The sequence below is a fragment of the Myotis yumanensis genome, unplaced genomic scaffold (genome assembly GCF_028538775.1).
Source record: "Myotis yumanensis isolate MYYU_CA2020_CCGP unplaced genomic scaffold, mMyoYum1.0.hap1 SCAF_20, whole genome shotgun sequence".
Taxonomy (NCBI): Eukaryota; Metazoa; Chordata; class Mammalia; order Chiroptera; family Vespertilionidae; genus Myotis; species Myotis yumanensis.
In genome coordinates, this window is record NW_027223771.1 from 7,005,671 (window position 1) to 7,024,545 (window position 18,875).

General features: G+C 49.1%; 1 protein-coding gene across 3 annotated transcripts in view; it reads right to left on the bottom strand.

Annotated features, from left to right (window-relative positions):
* Positions 1 to 18,875, bottom strand: part of NTRK3 (neurotrophic receptor tyrosine kinase 3) — a 215,084-nt gene that overhangs the window by 2,691 nt on the left and 193,518 nt on the right. For 2 of the 3 annotated variants that reach the window (XR_011469144.1, XM_070400434.1), the window contains exons 17-18: positions 6,732 to 6,773; positions 1,864 to 2,022 (exon numbers count right to left, since the gene is read on the bottom strand). Coding sequence is in view for 2 of the 3 variants with exons in the window: in XM_070400434.1 (XP_070256535.1) it covers positions 1,864 to 2,022; positions 6,732 to 6,773 (201 nt within the window). In the remaining variant the exon portion in view is untranslated. The remainder of the gene's footprint in view (positions 1 to 1,863; positions 2,023 to 6,731; positions 6,774 to 18,875) is intronic. The other variant, XM_070400435.1, reaches the window with a different exon arrangement.

Sequence of the window (18,875 nt, forward strand, 5' to 3'; positions counted from 1 at the left end):
TTCACCGGCCACTTCTCAGGTGGTTCAACCTCTCTCGCTACTAACTCTACCGCCCTCTAGCCTGGGGCAGGGCACCTGCCCTGAGCTGCAGTTCCCTCACTTGAAGATAGGTGGCACTGACAAAACACACAGAAACCTCGGGGAGCGCCTGAAGCATCTGTCTTGATTTCTCCTTCTCTCTCCCTATGGCCCCGTGTCACTCTGATGACCCTGGATGGCGTGCCAAGCCCTCGTACGTCTCCTTCCGGGTCGTGTCGACCCCGGAGTCTGCGATGGCTCACTTCTCGGCCATCCTGGTAGGACTTCGGTAGCTCACGTCCCTACTCTTACGAGAGCCATTTCCATCCACCATCACCTGCGACCCCAGGAAAAGGGACCCAGTTCAAAGTGCAGTAGCAGCTGCTAAGGCCAACGCCTATGCCCTCAGCCGTGTCTCCCAGTGTGGGCTGACCGGGCTGTCAATCTCTGTAGAGAACCTGTCGGCTGCTACCTGGCTGCCAGGGCCGGTGGGGAGGGACAGGTGATGGGGTAAGAGCCTGCTTCAAGGCTGAGGCCTCACTGAACAGTTGGAAAGGACCAGAGACACACTGCTGGCTACCAGGCCAGCCTGGACGTCCAGGGCATCTGCCGCCACTCAAACCCTCAGCCCAGGTTCTGTCTCTACGGGGCCACCAGGCGACCGGAGCTGCGCTCAGGGCACATGTCTGTGCATGTGTGTGTGCACGTGTGTGCCCACCACCAGTCCCACCCCCAGGAAGAAAGGAGCAATTTTTTAAAACATCATAACAATTGGGGTCTGACATACACACTTTTATTATTTTTTAAGGTCATTAAACTGTTTTGTCCTATTTTAGAAAAGGCGTTCAGGACCCGTTCAGCTTATAAATGATGAGATGTCACTGAGTTAAGTGGCCAGGGCATAAGTAAGCGCAGATGAACACAGCTTCCATGGAAAAGGTAATTTCTTGGATATTCGGATACGACTCCAATCTGAAAAGGCCCTTGTGTGCACGTTTCTCCGGAAAACAGAAGGCCATGGAGATGAACGCCATCTCGCCTGGGTTTATCATCGGGAGAGGAAACCCCTCCTTGTTTACAAGCTGCACTGAATCCTGGGTCGGCCCGGCTCCAGGGCCGGCATAACAGAACGGCTTTGGGAGCAGAAGAGCCTTGCGACCTCGGCCCAAGCCTCCCCCACGTTCTAGAAGCTCGCGCCTCTGAGACCCTGGCCAGGCCATCCCAGGACCCCACACGACCCCCCTCCCTGCCTTTGTCCTGCGCCTCTACAGGTGTGTGTGTGGAAAGCACTGGGTCCATACATCGCGAAGGTGCTTGGAAATTAAATGTGGTTTGTATTCTTTAGGATTCGTGTAAATTAGAAGCATCCCTGGTGTTTACTGTTATTGCGTTAACCTTTAGAGTTCCTCGTGTCCCATGAATAACATGGGCTCTGCCCTCCTGCCTCACGGCCGGCGCTGCTCAGCCTGGCAGGCCCGGAGCCCTTGGAGACGCAGACGAGGGGGGCCTACCGAGCGGGGCGTCCCCACAAGATGGCACCATTGAAAACCTCGCAGTGCCTCTTTGTCATCCTTGTCTTTCTTGGCGAACAGCGGTGGTTTTTGAGAGCAGCAGGGCACAGAGAACCGTGACTTGCGTCTCAATTCGGAGATCTGATTTCATGCTCTTGGTAATTAGACCTCATTTCCTACAGCTATCGTTTCGTCCTACCCAGGAGCTCTCCCCCGCCCCTTCTTATGCCTCCTGCTTCATGCCCTGCGTCTGAGTCCTGGCCTAAGCTCGCTCCTGTCGGCCTCCCCCCCCCCCCCCCCCCCCCCGCCGAGCCCCCCCCCGAGGCCCCTGTACCTCCGTGTTGGAGAGCTGGAACCAGGGCTGCTTGCCATAGGTGAAGATCTCCCAGAGGATAACCCCGAAGCTCCACACGTCGCTCTCCGTGGTGAACTTCCGGTACATGATGCTCTCGGGGGGCATCCAGCGGATGGGGAGCATGGTGTGACCTCCGACCTGGCAGGGGTGGAGACAGAGGCGCACAGAGGTGAGCCGGCGGCCGGAGTCACCCCGTCTCCCTGCACGCTTCCCACGGAGAGGAGAGGCACCCGATGCATTTTATCCCAAGACAGACACCCCTTCGTGCAACTCTGAGAGGCCAGCGTAGACCCTACGAGAGGAGACCTGCAGCAGCAGAGGCGGCTAGAGGAGCCATGAGAGGGCTCACCTCTGGGGACAAAAGGCCGCTGGCTGGAGGCTAAGGAGAGATCGCAGATGATTTCGGGAGGAGAGACGGTGTCAGGATCTGGGGCTTCGGGGCACCTAACCGTGAGAGGGAGTCCAGAGTCACTGAGCAAGGCATCAGGTATCGGAGTGTCTGCAGGCCTCGGGTTCGACTCCGTGGCCAAGGTGGTTAAGACACAATGTGGCCCCTGTGCATCTAATGAGCCTTTCATTTCCACACGACCACCCTGATGTTCTCTCACCACGACCTAGGACTCCGTGTTTCCAGGGAAGGGGACGGAGAAGTTCAAAAGCATGGAAGACCACACGCTAACGAGAAATCACGGGGCCACAAGAGAAGGCACAGCAGGTCTTAGCAAGAGCTCACAGGCCAGTGAGGGGAAACTCGAAACTGCCCGAGGAGGACATCAGCCATGGGGTGGGGGGCGGCCTACGGATCTGAGAGTCCAGGGCAAGAGGATGGGACTGAAATTGGGGTGCCCCTGGGAAAAACATTCGGGGGACCCTCACCGCCCCGCAGGTTGCTGGCATCAGCGTAAGTGAAGTAACAGTCACAGCTGTTGTAGAACTCGGGGACTGAGTGCATCATTAGTAAAGGCAGCCCCAGCGATGGGAACTTCCGGCTGATACATGGGATTTGTTGTTAGGAAACTGATTACCGCCGATAGAAAGAGCTCTCTGTGAATTCCTGATGAACTATTCATCAGAAGAGGCACTGCCAGCCTAGACCGGCTGGAGGAATCCTAATAATGAGCATTTAAGGAAGGATGACTTCTGGGGGAGATGGGCAATCTCGCTTCTCCAAAGAGAAATCACGTTTGCCTGGCCCACTTGAAGTAATTGAGAAGATAAACGATGATATGGATTTGCAGAAGTTGTTTTCGGCCTGGGATTTTATAATCAAGACAGCTCCGTATCAAGTGTAAAGACAGAAGGTGATGGAGCTCTCAGACAAGCCAAGACTCAGAAACTTGACCCCTCACAGCCTTTACAGGAAATGAAGATGCAAAAATTAATTGAGGCTGTACTACAGGAAAACAGAAGAGATGTTAGAATATACACTGACTCGGGACACAACAAACAGTGCAAAGCAAATAAGCCACACAAATGCAATTTAAATCTAAATAATGGCTGCTAATTTGGTAGCAAAATGGGGTGCAACTACTAATAAAGGCTTCTATGAAACAAAGCCATAAAGTAAATAATAATACTAATAATGCTAACAGTGTTACCACTGCCATTATTAGCAATACTTATTTGGAATGAAACTTCTAGATAATTTCAGCCATAAGTGCATAGAAAATGAGGTAGAGAGATAATTAAAAGCCTGATAAAGTCTTTGTCCTTACAAGGGACGGAAAGGGACCTCACAGACAGTCATCAGCTGTTGATTATAATGACTTAAATTTAAATGAGCTTGCTACAATTTTAAAGTAGCTTCTAGAAGAATAGATATAGAACATATAGCTTCCAAATCAGTTTTAGGAAAATAGGACCAAAAAACCTCTAATTAATAACAAAATCAGTACAAAAAGGAATGGGATAATGGTGAGTAGAAAGCACAAAATGAAAAAGTTTAAGGAATCTCACTATAGACAGTAAGTACAAATACTATCTGTTAAGTAAGAAAAAAGTATATTAAAAATCAAATGCATGTTCTTTATAAAAGGCATATCTAAAAGGAAATATCAGAAAATATTAAAGATGGAAGAATGCAAAAATATGAGAAGCAATAAAAGAAAATATGAATATATGTTGACTATAGACTATTCCATGTACATGATAATATATATATTAAATAGATAATACATTGAAATTAAATATATATATGAAAAATTTCAGGATGCCAAGAACTATATGGCAACAAAGTGATTTATAGCATATTTAAAGATGGTAAATTCACCATTATGATAATTATAAAGTTTTATGGTCCAATTAAGATAGCAACAAAAATGTATAAAGAGTAAAACAGGTTATAAATAAAAGGGAACCGACACCTATAATTAGGATGGGAAAATAAAACACTCTTCCACAAATTAACAGATCAGAAAGACAACGTAAGTGGAGATGCGTTTTTAAAATACAAATAAGGAGTTGTCACTGTTAGATGTGAGTGTTGTGTGTTTTCAGGACCCCTAAGAGGTTGCATATTATTCTCAATTATCTAAAAATCATTTACAAACACCAATCACTATGTTATACCTCAAAGGAAATTTAAAATTCCAAGGGGGAAAAAAAGGTAAATAAACTAAAAGTAAGAAACATTTACTGTACCAAATAAAATACAATAGGAATGAAGAACAAAAGGTTAATTTTTTAAAAGGTTCTCTTTGGTCGATTAAAAAGAGTACCATTTGGTAAAGAAAACAATTGAAAATAAAATTTAAAACTGTCATAATAATTACAGTCCTATTAATTGAGAGCTATGAAATATTGCTAAAGTAATTTGGGGGGGGAAACTTATAGCACTTAAGCACTTATTTCTAAAATAATTTAAAATAGATTTTAATTAAATAAGAATTCTATTTTAAAACGGTAGCAAAGATATACAAGGCAAATTTATAGAAAGAAAAACTAAATAATAAAGATATAATGAGGAATTAGTACAAAACAAATCAAATAAACAATCAAAAGGGCAGAGGGAAGCAGACTAGTGTATCTACATAATCAATTGCTAGTTCTTTCAAAAGTAATATAAACCTTTTGCAAGGTGAATACGGACACAATGAAAAAATGTTAAGAGCATTGCAACAATAAAATCTGAAGTATAGATGCCACGATTGAGTTAATACTCGAAAATATTAATTTTAAAAAAGGTAAGAAAAATAAAAACTTAAATACAAAACCAATTACAATTGTAGAAAAAAAATAAACTATACATTAAAAATATGTACCAGGACCAGATGGTCTTATGGGTGAGTTCTACTAAAGTTTTCTATCCTATTGATACTTTTCCAAACCAAAACCAAAACAGGAAGTAAAAAGAACTGCCCCAGCCACACTCTGTGGCTTGAATTCCCTGCTGACCCAATCAATGAAGCTTAGCAAGCAGCCTTTAACATATGAATACAGACACTGTCTAGGTGACTTATCTACATATGTGTAAACCATCTCTGTTATGAATATAGTCTCAAAACCTGAATAAAATAGTATCTTATTGAATCAGCAATAGGTTATAATAATTCCACATTATAACTCAACACGTTTTATGTAGTAGAAATAAAAGAATGCCTTAGTCTTTTTTTTTTTTTAAAAAAAATCTGTTTAATTTACTAAAGTAAAAGGAGAAAAACTATCCTTTTCCAACACCTTTCCTGATTCAAAGCTCTAGTTCATTACTAATAAAAGGTCATGTCCTCTATGTAACACACTAAAGATCATATTTACTAATGACACGTTAGAACCATACAGGTATCGTCTACCACTGATTTTATCAACACTGTTCGGGTGAGGTACTAGCCAATGTGATAAAGCAGAATTAAAACAAGGTAGAATATTTAAAAGGCAGAGTTAAGCCCTAGCCAGTTTGGCTCAGGGGATAGAGCATCGGCCTGTGTACTGAAGGGTCCCAGGTTCCATTCCTGTCAGGGCACATGCCTGGGTTGTCGGCTTGATCCCCAGTAGGGGGCGTGCAGGAGGCAGCCAATCGGTGATTCTCTCTCATCATTGATGTTTCGATCTCTCTTTCCTTCTCCCTTTCTCTTTGAAATCAATAAAAAAAATTTTTTTTTTAAAAAAAAGGCAGAGTCAAAACTGCCTTTGTCTGCATATGATATGACTGTTCAAGAAGATTCACTAAAAAGCAATCAGAACAATTAGATGCTTTAGTAAGTTACCCAGGAGTAAAATGAACATCCCAAAATGAAACCATTCTCATATACACCGATAGCAAGGACTTACTTCACAATTCAGTAGAAAATGAGATTGTTCGTAACAATAGCAGCAGGACATTTAAAATTCCTAGGCTTACACCTTAGCAGAAAATATAGAAGGTCTAGCTAAAGAGAAGTATTGAAAAACATAAAAGAAGGCTTACACAATTAGAGAGACATGTCTTTTCCTGGGATAGGAAGACTCGGTATCAGACATCTCCTAAATCTCCCAGGCCTCACTCAAATTAATCTAAAAATTCAACACAATCCAAATAAAAGCCCCAATGGAATGATGTGTGGGGATTGACACAATGATCGCAAAAGCCGTCTAGAGGAGCAAATGCCTGGTAAAAACTAGGATACACTTGAAATAGAACAACAAGGGATACTTGCTTGGTCAGATAGCAGAACATATTATCAAACTACAGCAATGCGTACACTGTGTTATAGGCGTAGGAACAGACAAATTCCGTTGATCAATGGAACAAAATAGAGTCTAGAAGCAGACCCATGGGTAACTATTGGCATCAAATATATGAAATGATGGGTTAGTAAGCAAAGCATTGGGACAATGAACTGTTCATTGAAAAAGTACACGTAGATACCTACCTCACACCATATACAAAAATCATTTCCAGATGGATTAAAGAGCTAAACATAAAAAAAAACAAAACAATAATAATATTAGAAGAAAACTCAAGAAAAATATTTGTATAACTTTAGGAGAGGAAGACCTTCCTAAATAAGACACATGTTCAAGAAGCCATAAAGACTAGGACTTCGAGATACAACTTGTAAAAGTAAATACTTTTTTTGCATGGCAACAATACAAAATAAACATAGCTAAAAGACACAGGGCAGAGAAAATATCTGCAATATACACATATAACAGACAGAGAATTACAATCCATGTGTTATAAAGCGGTCCTTTAAATTAGTTTAAGAAAGCAACCCAGTGGAAAAATGAGGAAAGGGTGAGAGCAGACGACCCACAAAAAAGCTACAAATGGCCACGGACACATGAAGAGATGCCAATCGCAGCAACAAAGAGACACATTTTTTTTTAATGTCACGTAAGGAAAATGGAAAAGACCGATAGGTACTATCTGGTGCCGGAGAGGGTGTGCGGAAAGGGTGACTCTCTAATGCCGCTGCTCAGGGTAAGGCGGCCTTTTCCGAGGGGCCTTCGGCAGAATCTGCCCACGCTGGGGATGGAAGTGGCCTCTGAACCAGCGATTTCATTTCTAAGAGTCTTACAAAAACACTTGCTCCTGGAAGCAAGAATCCTTGGTTGAAGATGGTTATTTCATTGTTCGTGAGGGCAACACGTTGTCACTAAATGTAGATGCGGTAGTTAGAAGGAGTATCGTGTGGTGATGGGGAATATGCCTAGATGTGACATGAAAACTCCAGACATCCAAAATCTGTATCAGCATTTTCATTCATGTAGAAATACGTGCACACAAGCCAATGCCGTATCCCTGGCAATAATGTATCACTCTGTAAGAGCACAGGAAAAGGTCCAGAAAGATAGCATTACATTACACCAGTGGCTTCCTCTAGAAAGGGGGGGGATGGTGAGCCCTGATTTAAAAACAAAACAAAACAACACCCCTCATATTTCATTATGCATATTTCAAAATTTTATCTTGATCATGTATCACATTTGTAAATTTAAAAACAATGAAAGGGGAAAAACCTCTCAATGAATAAAGAGAACACAGTGGACGTAATTTATTTAAGTTCTGGGCAAAGACGACGTTTTTGAAAGAAAGGTACGTCTGTGATCGAAGCTAGTAGAATGTTCTATTGTACCCGGGTTCTTGGTTTAAAAAATCAAAAGTCAGGAATTTAGGAACGTTTCTCTTAATACAAAATTGGAAAGAACAGATTCCTCCCCACTGGTTCTTGCGTTGGCCCCGCGGGATGGTTATAGACACGATCCAGAGTCAGTGTGCCACGTTGAAACCTCCCCCTTCACAAGGAGGGAGGAATCGAGCGAGCGGGTGTAAACTTCGATCAGCGCACACACATGAGACGGGTATGGACTGGCTGTCAATTCTCCCCCCGAGGAGAATTTGTAGTGTGGGTGTGTTTTCTAAAACGGAGAACCCCTGTGGGCCAGCAATCTTCTTTCTCAACTGCATTTGTGTGAGCGCACGCACGCATGCACGCACGCACGCGCACACACACACACACACACACACACCTACCTGCCACCCTCAAAAGGAAAGACCCCTCTCTCATTCATTCTCAATCTCAGGAGAGAAAACCTAGAGTACAGATAAACGCCGTGAAATATGGGTACAGTTGTTGAAATTAAATGTCGCTGGCGGCTGGGGAATAAATGGTTGTGCAGTCGGGTCGTTCGGTTCCAGTTCTTTTCAAACAACTGATCCAAAAGAATTATCAGTTGAGAGAAGATTAAAGAGGAATTTTGGCAAGAGAGCCATATGAGATTTTAGGCAAGTATCTAGATAATAGTGTCAAGAACTGAGTCACGTTTCAGTAACAAAACCCGTTCCTTTCTCGCCTATTTGTCTCTTATGAATAACACTTCTCATTTCTGATATTTATAAAAATGAGAAAGAAATAGAATTGATCTGGAACCTTTCTTACTTTAGCAATAAATAATATTTATTAATAAATACATGAAGTGTTGGAAATATTATACTTGTAATCTCTCATATTCATCAAACGTTGGCATATATGCGCACTATGTTGATCCACTGCCTATTTCTGTATATTACTAATAATTGTAATGATAACTCAATCCAAAAGCTCTTAACATCTAGAAACTTATGGTTATTGGACATTAAAAATTAAATTTAGATCTTCATACATACTTTTGTCATAGTAAATTATGACAGAGTGGCCAATAAAAGGCTTTCATGCATAGAAATATAACACATAAGGATAAAACTCGGTAGGGTTACTGGAATGAAAATATAAATTCAAGAAGAAAAAGAAACCATGTAAAATTGTTTAAGGACTTGTTCATGTGTTTAATAGATGCTCTATTAAATTTTCTGGTATTTAAAGTTCATTAGATACATTAAAGAAATAATGTATCTTTAATGTCACTATTTACTACATTCTGAAAATGGCATCACTGGCAACTGTTTTAAAATTATGTTGAAAATTTTAGATGGCAACTTAAAACATGCCAGGGGCAGGCATGCTGTCTTAAAAATATATACATTTTTATTGATTTCAGAGAGGAAGGGAGAGGGAGAGAGAGAGAGATAAACATCAACGATGAGAGAGAATCACTGATCAGCTGCCTCTTGCATGGCCCACACTGGGGATCAAGCCCGCAATCCGGGCATGGCCGGCGTGGCTCAGTGGTTGAGCGTCCACCTATGAACCAGGAAGTCACAGTTCAATTCCCAGTCAGGGCACGTGCCCGGGTTGTGGGCTCAATCTCCAGTAGGGGGTGTGCAGGAGGCAGCCGATCCATGATCCTCTCTCATCATTGATGTTTCTAACTCCCTCTCCCTTCCTCTCTGAAATCAATAAAACTAATTAAAATACACACATGTATATATAGGTCAAGTCTTACGACGTTTAAATTTCGGTGGGATCACTTCCTGCTCTCCACCCTGATGCACACAGGCTGTGTGTGGGTCGCCTGGGAGAACTCTGTTTCCCGTTTGTGGGTGGATGCCTGGGGGTGTATTCAGCGGAGTGCCTGTCTGACTTAGACCTACAGCGTGTGTGTGTGTGTGTGTGTGTGTGTGTGTGTATGTGTGTGTGTGTGGTGCAGTCACAAACGCACGTCTGTCCGTGGCTTCACCCAGTTACGGGAATTCCGTGGATGCCACCTTCACTCAGGGACCGAGGCTTCCTGCAGCGACATCAGACTCCTGACTGAATAGGGCAGACCTGCTTGCCTTCTGTGCGCTCTCTTCCTTCTCTGAACAAAGTAGGGCCAGCTCCTGTAGACGCAGTGGAGACCTCAGCCCCAGGTCTCAGAGATGCTGGGGACTCTCTGGAGGGAAGGGGACAGAGGGGCCCACCAAGCCCTCACTATAGCCTGCTCCCTCTGAGCAGGGCTCTGTGGCAGCTTATGCAGAAGCAGCCGCTTAGCAGCGTCTCCGAGGAACGGCTGTCTCAGGCTGAGCCCGTAGGCCCAGGATTAAGTAAAACTCTTGGAGTCGCCCCAGAATGCAGAGTTTAGGAGCCAAGCGTGAGCAGTGAGGGCCTGGAGGATGAATCGCCCGTTGTGATTGTCCCCAACTCACTCGCCTGGTGCCACCTCGGCCCGAGCAAGTTCTGGGGCGGAGGCCCCGGGAGCATGCCTTTCATAGCGTCCTTTTGTCTTCCTGTTGAAGTCCTAAGTGCTGGTGCTCATTTGAGACCTCACTGTCCCCTTTGGCCCCAAGCAGTATAATCTTTATAGAGCAGACATTGCAAGACAAAGGCGTGGTTGGGAAAATAACTCGGCCCCATCTTTCTTTCGGAATGCCTAGACGGGAGCCTCCTCCCTGCTCTCAAATCTCCTCGTGAAAACCAACGCTAGAGATGATGTTAAAAGGGCTCGGTTCACTGAACAAAGCTGGAGGGCTCAGCTCAGATGCACCATGGACCACACGGGCCTGGACCGGTCCTCTCGCACCCCACCCTCTTGCTCAACACGACTGGGTAAAAGGCGGCGGGAGAATAAAGCCTCCTGGTGCTAAATCTAGATTTGCAATTAATCTGTACAACTCGGGTACTGACAGGTTTCAGTTTAGATTCAGGCTAATTTAACCAAAATAAAATATTCCCTTTGAAACCTCTGGGTGCCCCTCCCAGCGCCGGGAGAAGGTTGGGGTTCTGAGACGCCCGGGTCCCGCACAGCCCCCAGGGCGCCACTCTGCAGTGGAGCGTGTGAGCCAAGGGCAGTCTCGGATGAAAGGGAGGGAGGAGCTGTCTGTCCCTCCACGCAGCATCTGGCATCCCAGGCCATGCTGGGAGGCCTGCAGCTGCAGGTGGCTCCTTCTCTCTCCAGAAACAAGCCCTGGCTCTTGGCTCCCCCTTCAAGGTCAGACGGTGGGAGGACTGCTCTGCAGATGAACCCAGGAGAAAGTCTTAAATGCAAAGCCAGTAATCAGTTGCATGATCTTTTCAAAAGCATTCCTACTCTTTTTTAAATATATATATATATATATATTTCAGAGAGGAAGGGAGAGGGAGAGAGAGAGAGAAAGAGTCATCAATGATGAGAGAGAATCTCTGATCGGCTGCCTCCTGCACGTCCCACACTGGGAATCGAGCCCACAACCCGGGCCTGTGCCCTGACCGGGAATGGAACCGTGAGCTCCTCGTTCAACCACTGAGCCACGCCTTCCTACTCTTACTAGTATACACATTCACGTCTCCAAGGGTGCAGAAGGCAAATCAGAGCAGGTCACGTGTGATCTTGTTCCCAGGGTAACAGAACTGGGAGAAGATATCTTTCTCGGAGTCACCTAAAGGTGGCGCCATGTAAGGCTGGGGTGGGCGACCCCCGGGGTAACAGTCCTCATCTTCATTCACTTAAGCCTCTGCTGGCTTCCATAGAGCGGCAGAAGGAGATGCCCGAAGTGGAAGGCTTGTCCCAGGGAACAGGGACACAGGACCACAACCTGTGAGTGTTTAGGCCAGTGGTTCTCAACCTTCTGGCCCTTTAAATACAGTTCCTCCTGTTGTGACCCAACCATAAAAATTTTCGTTGCTACTTCATAACTGTAATGTTGCTACTGTGATGAATCGTCATGTAAATATCTGATATGCAGGGTGGTCCTAGGCGACCCCTGTGAAAGGGTCGTTCGACCGCCAAAGGGGTCTCGACCCACAGGTTGAGAACCGCTGGTTTAGGCGCTGCCAGGAGGGAGGGAGCAAGGGATTAAGCAAGTTGAGTTCAAAAGGCTGACAAGTCAAAGATCCAAGCCTCACTCCGAAACCGTTCTGATTGCAGGGCGTTCTCGCGCCTTCCCGCCAAAAGAAGGCTCCTGTCCATGTGCTGTAAGCGACATGCATTGATGGGTGGGAGCGGCAGACTTGGGGAAAAAGTGAGGGAGACCCTGGAATCAGATTTCTATGAAACACACACCCGTAAGCGCAGAAGGAGGGTTTTCATTCAGAAACATCGAAATCTGCGTGCAGATGCGGGGAAGGAAGCTGGTCCCGACACGGGCCCCGCGCGAGCTCATGACAGTGACCCCAGGACACAGGGTCCCTCCCCAGACAGAGGGAGAAAGCGGTCAGTCCTGGGCGTGGCCCTCAGGCTTCCTCTGTAGGCTGTGCTCCCCAGAAAGCCTGGCCGACTCCTGCAGACGTGACAGGTGTATGTCAGGCCTGCTCAGCGGGCTGTCCATGGCAAGGCCTCTCTGAGGAACACCAGTCTTCCTTTCTGACTTTCAAAATGCATCAGCCTTGATTGTTTGGAAATCTCTTTCCCATGAATGTCTCTTTCTCTCCGATCGCCGTCTCAGGCAGGAGGAAGAGGAAGAGAGAGAGACAGAGGGAGAGAGAAGCAACAGAGGCTGAGGCCGGTGACTGATTTGGGTCTTAGAATTCAGCTGCCCCGGAAACATTCCCTAAACCTGGATTCGGTGACTGTTGACACATACATTGTCTTTTCTGCGTGAGATAGCTTGGGTAAGGCTTTCTGTCACCGAAGCCGAGAGAATTTTCATAAAACCCTGGAAAAGCCAACCCTCCAGTTAGTCTCTATTTGTAGGACTAACATGTCTATTTCTAGAAGCGAACTTAGGAAGAAAGACGCCGAGAGATCCCAGGGGCCCAGCTGGAAACTGGCGTGCTCAGCGAGGGCAGCACTGCAGCCTGCCTTCTGCCCACCCTTCTCCCCTTCCCTGCCAGCAGGGTGGCACCCGCATGCCAGGGCTTCCCCAGCCACAGGGCATCACAGGGACCTGGCTGACGGCATGTGGCTCTGAGACCAGCTCCTGCGCGGAGAGCCGCCTTCTCCAGCCAGGAGGTCGGAGGCTGCACCAGGCATCCACCATCCATTAGCACGGCCGCAAGTACCAGCAAAAGTCAGAGAACTGGCTGATCCTCAGGAGAGGGAAGGCCCAGCCCAGCAGGTCCTGGCAGAGGGCAGGGCGGGACTCACATCATCCCCCCAGCGCCCGGAGAAGGTCCTGTCACAGTCCTGCAGACGTAGGGATTGCTCATGAGTCATCGGTCCCCAAGGATTGTGGAGGCAGACAGACTGGATCAGCTCGGAGGTGAGATTCAGAACAAGGAGCTCAGAAACTCATCATGGAGACTGGGGCAACGTTCCCAATAAGCAGCCCTGGGACTCCCTCCCCTCCCTGTCGTCTTCCCCCCCACGCCCACAGCCCCTGCACAGAAACCTGAGCCCCGCCCATGCCAGGCCACCCTTGTCCTGCTGATCTAAGAGCATCAGAGAGCGAAACGCGGAGGGAACTAGGAGTTCACAAGATGGATCACCATTCAATGGGCAGGTTTATCCTCTCTCGGGATAAACCTCCAGGTGGGAACCCAGAGGCCTGGCCCCGGGACCCCAGAACCCATTTCGCTGAACTTGTAAGGACGCGGCGGCACATAATGAGGAGGCCTCGCCCACAGGAGAAGGGGTTGGGGTCTCCCCAAAAGACCAACCTCAATCATCTTGAACGGCAAGGCTTGGAAACCACTGTCTGCAACGCCGGGGCTGATAAATGATGTGGGTTTTCCCTCCACCCGAGTCCCAGCTGTTTTAGAAACCTCTCCAGCTCACAGCCTCCTTCACGGCAGCCTAACCTCCCCCAGAGCCGCAATGGCAGCTGAAACACACGGGCCTGGTCCCTGTGTGCCTTGGGCCTGCACAGAGACAGGCGTGTGTCCTCAGGTTCCTTAGGAAAACTGGGTTCATCTGGGTGGAGCGTCACAGCCCTGGGCTGCAGGCACGCGGGTGTCAGGGCTGTGCCCAGGATCGGGCGGGTTACTGGACCGGGCACGTTCATGACACAAGCCCTCACAGACGTGCGTCGAAGGCCTGGAAGGAAAGCACACCGTGTGTGTGTGAGTGGCAGGTGGGGACTTACGTGAACAGGGGAAGAGGAAATATCCTTGTTAACTTGAAATACAACCTGTCATGTCTAATCTTTACCCCTGTTCCCACCGTGGCTCCACAGGCACAGGGATGCAGAACAGAGGAGCGAAGGGATGTTGAAATGGGCTAACGTGGCAGAGAAGAGCTGCTTTGCTTGCTGGTGTGTTTTTGTGGGGAGGGGACTTGGCCTGTCAAGTCAGGTGAGTGATGCCGGGCCCCTCAGCTCTGAGAATCCCAGGGGTGGAGGGAACAGACCGCAGGCCACGCCGTAAAGGACCAGCGCCTGGCGGGGTTGCCATAGTCCAACAGTTAGAAGATCGCAGTGAGGGACGTTCAAGTGCCCGGAGTATATTCCTAAGTGACACTGACATTGCGATGGCAAAGAAAACCCTTGATAGATGACAGAGTAATCACGTCTTTCTACCTGTATGACGCATGTCGTGAAACTGAGAGACACAGCCTGGACGTGCACGGAGACCCAGGATACGTATGTCCCAGGAGTCCCGGAAACTCGCAGCACCGCGGGTGGAACAGCCTCCTTCAGCATAAAGGGAAAACTGGGGAGAGCCCTGGCACCCCCAAACAATTCTTCACTTTGAGACAGCAGCTCTCTGTGCTTGCAAACGGGGGCCTGCCTGCCACGTACCCTTCCTAAGAGCTCATCTTATGCATCAAATAAGATGCTACCTAATTTTTTTCCCCTGGAAAGTCTATGAATGCACATTACAGATAAACTCAGGTCCCACAGTGAGGGTGATGTTTAGCAGAACTATAGTAGGATGTGGTCGAGGGACATCCTGCTTCCTGCTAATAGCAGCCTCCGCTGGGATGAGATCAGGCTGTGGCTCCCACCCCCAAAGGCCGGCAGGAAGTCTAGGACTCCTTTCAAATGCAGCTCTTCACTCCGACCCCTGCCCGAAGTCTCTGCCCAGTCTCAGGCCTCTGCATGCATCCCCCACCCCCATCCTCTACACACAGACCCATGCACCCCGCCTTCCAACATGCGTGGCCCAGGGACTCGGATGCACCAGTCCAGCTCCACCTCTTCCCAGCACGGAGGCCATAGGGGAGCCTTGCCATCACGCCCCGGAATATTCCATGCCCAGCCCCCATTCCCGGTGACAAGGACACAGGGAGAGGCGGCAGCAGCTGCTGGGCCTTCATGCACAGGCAGCACGGACAGCGACACCCACCCCACCACGGCCCTGCTCCCGACCCAGCCATGCAGCTCAGCCTCCGCAGGACCTCGGCCACCCGGGGAGTCCTGCCTCCCTTGTCCCGCTTCCTCCCGCTCCCGCCATCTGGTATGTCTGGACGGATGCGGAGACTGAGGGGTAAAGGCAGGGCTTCCCACGTAGTTCAACCGGGGCTGAAATCCTGGCCCCTGCTCTACAGCTCTGTTCAAGCGTCAGGGTTCTCATCCCTCGTGGGACCCTGATAACGTCTTCGTGGGAACAGTGCGGATTAAATACATTAACTTGCTCAAATCCCCTGGCAAAGTCCCTGCCTGGTGTGGGGGCTCAGCAAATGTAAGTTGTCATCCCCTGTCATCCCCAGGGACACGATATAAAAGACGGAAGGATGGCCCGGCCGGCGTGGCTCGGTGGTTGAGCGGTGGCCTATGAACCAGGAGGTCACGGGTTCGATTCCCGGTCAGGGCACATGCCCAGGTTGCAGGCTCGATCCCCATTGCAGGGCGTGCAGGAGGCAGCCCATCCATGATTCTCTCTCATCGTTAATGTTTTTTTCTCTTTCTCCCTCTCCCTTCCTCTCTGAAATCAATAATATGTATATATATATATATATATATATATATATGTAAAAAAAATATAAGTGGTTCTCAACTTTCCTAATGCCGAGACCCTTTAATACGGATCCTCATGTTGTGGTTGCCCCCAATTTCATTGTTACAAATTGAACACAATTAAAGCATAGTGATTAAATACAAAAACAATATGTAATTATATATGTGTTTTCTGATGGTCTTAGGCGACCCCTGTGAAAGGGTCGTTTGACCCCCAAAGGGGTCTCGACCCACAGGTTGAGAACCGCTGATATATATATATATATATATATATATATATATATATGTAAAAAAGAAGGAAGGGCTTGTGACAGCCTGGATGGCCAATGGAGTCAGAGACTGACGGCTCCAAGTGGATGAGCCCCTAGCGTACCCGCCTTCTGACGCCCGGGTCATCTGTCGGAGAGGAAACCACACTATCAAGCAGGCGCGGGTGCTGCCAGGCATGGCCCCCTGACTCGCCCTCCCCTACTTCTGTTACCCGAGGTCTGTGTTTCTTGCTTTGGACTCAGAATTCCCAGATCTGACTTGTTTCAGAGAGACTTTAGCCGTGAGAGCTCTCCTGGGCTAAAGCAAGTAAGTGAAAACGCACTGTTCTTCAGGCAACTCAAGCGCTCTGACCTTTCTGTCTAAACTGCGCTCGCACGCCCCATCCCACCCCTTATACACACAACACCCATCACCACCAAAACTCTTCCTTTTCTCTTCTCTGCTGTGCTTTTCTTCTAAGCACCTATTGTTCTCACTATATCATCTACTTTGTCTTTATTTTCCATCTCCCTGATGAAGGGCAGAGATTTTGGTCTGTTTCAGTCACGGTTGTATCTCTAGCGCCAAGCACAGCTCACGGAACACAAGTGGAGTGACTGTCTGTCCCCGCTGACCAGGGAAGGCTCCCGTCTGTGCTCATGGTCTCTGTTTAATTAGTAGCAGCTTCCCTTGCCATGCTCAGAGGTGTCCAAATTCAGACGCTCAAATACAGCGTTGATTAGTAGCAAATATTTGTTGAATTGAATTGATCATTTAACCAATTTGATACTTGCATGAAACCAACCCGTCAACTCCTGACACCAAGGTTTCGCCCGGGTGCGAATGAAAGCATCGAACGTTTCGGAAGCAGGAGAGAGGGATGGGCCTCTGGTGAGGGTGCCGCTTTCACAATCTCACAGGGCCAGCAAACGCGCTCATGCTGATCAACTCTGGCTACTCGCAGGCTGCGCACATCAACCCCAGCCACAGGCCTCCCCCAGGAGTCCACCTGGAGACGCTGCCACGGCTCTCCAAACGCCGTTACTAGTACCAGTGCCAGGAGACACTAAGAACCTGGTCCCGGGAAAACCCGGAGGCTCTGCTGAATTCCCCTCCCTCACCAAGAATGAATGAATGGGGAATGAATGGAACTATAGAGACGCCCGTGCGCCCAGCCTTCACCCTCAGGACGGGGTTGTGTGTTAGAAACGGAAGCTTCTCACTCCCAAACGAGCCACCGCACACGCAGTCTGTGCATGGAGACTGCACGTGGCCGGCGGGGGCAGGGGGCGCATCTCGGGGCGGCAGCAGGACTGGCTCTCCCTGGCCTGGGCAGGACTTCCAGGTCAATGTTGCGGTTCTATTCTCCCACGGGGACCGTTCCCCACACAGAGGGAAAGAGCCCCCCAAGCACACAGAGAGGAAGCCCTCGAACTGGGGCTGACGGTGGAGCCGAGATGGACGGAACGTCACTGGTTCCGCAGCACATCCATCTCCAGGCCAGAAACGCCCACAGAAATCCACCTGGGGAGGGGGACAGCCTGCCCCACGTCCTCGGGGGCTGACCACGCCAGAGAGCTCTGCCCTGGACATTGAAGCCCCTAGACCCACTGCACCTGGGTCAGCAGGGAGGCCTCTGTTTGCTCCGACGTGTTCGCCTACCTCCGGGCTATCTTAGTCCCCTAAAGCGGAGCAGGCATCCACTGCGTCCTCAAACGCAAGGGCACACACACTCCTGCAATGCAAGAAAGCAGCCAGACCAGGGTCCATGCAGGGCCTCCCGCCTCCACACACGCAGTGGACAGAAGCCTGGCAGCCCCGCGCCCCGCCGGCCTCTCCCAGGGGCGCACCTGCTGGCAGCCGGCACGGCCCCGCGCCCACCATGCTTTCGCCACGAGACATCCAAGCACATCGATGGCTTTGGCAGGAAACTTCCATGGAAGTTGAGTGACGCCCCCGGGGGGAGAGGCGGGAAGGAGAGGAGGGAAGCAGCCCCCCAGGGACGTTCCTCTCCAAAGCCCGCAAGCGGCCAGTCTGTGTGTGGCTGCCCTGCCCGCCCCTCGGCCCCGCAAAGGAACCCCGGACTCACTGTGGAAGCTGCCGGTGCCGCTAGCCTCTGGCGCTGCCACGACACGCTCGCCGGGCCCCTCTGGCACGGCCCTTCCTGACCGTGAACGCAGGAGAGAGCAGGGCAGGGGGAGAGAGAAGAGAGGGATGAAGGAGAAGAAGACAGCACGGAAGGACAGAGAAAGAAAGGGGGAGGGTGGCAGTGTGTCAACTGAATGGCGTGTGTCCCAGCCACACCTCTGACGCCTCTCTGGCCCCGCGAGGGAGAAAGGCTGAGCACGCCAACCCTGGTCCACGGGCTCACTTGGGGGTCCACCCGGAGAGGCAGCCCACGGCTCAGCACACACACCATCACCGCTCCTGGTACACGGCACCCGACCGCTGCCTTGGTGAGCCACCAGCAGCCAACGCTCCCTCCGAGGCTCAGTTCTGCTCCCACAGGACCCCCAGCCCGAGACCACTGTGAAAGGAAGTGGACTTCATCTAGAACCTTCCCCGCCTTAGGGAAGAGGACCAGCGCCTTCCCAAAGCTGCTGAGGGAAGATTCGTCCCTCCTGTCCTCCGTGGGAAAATGGCTAAGTTCACTACC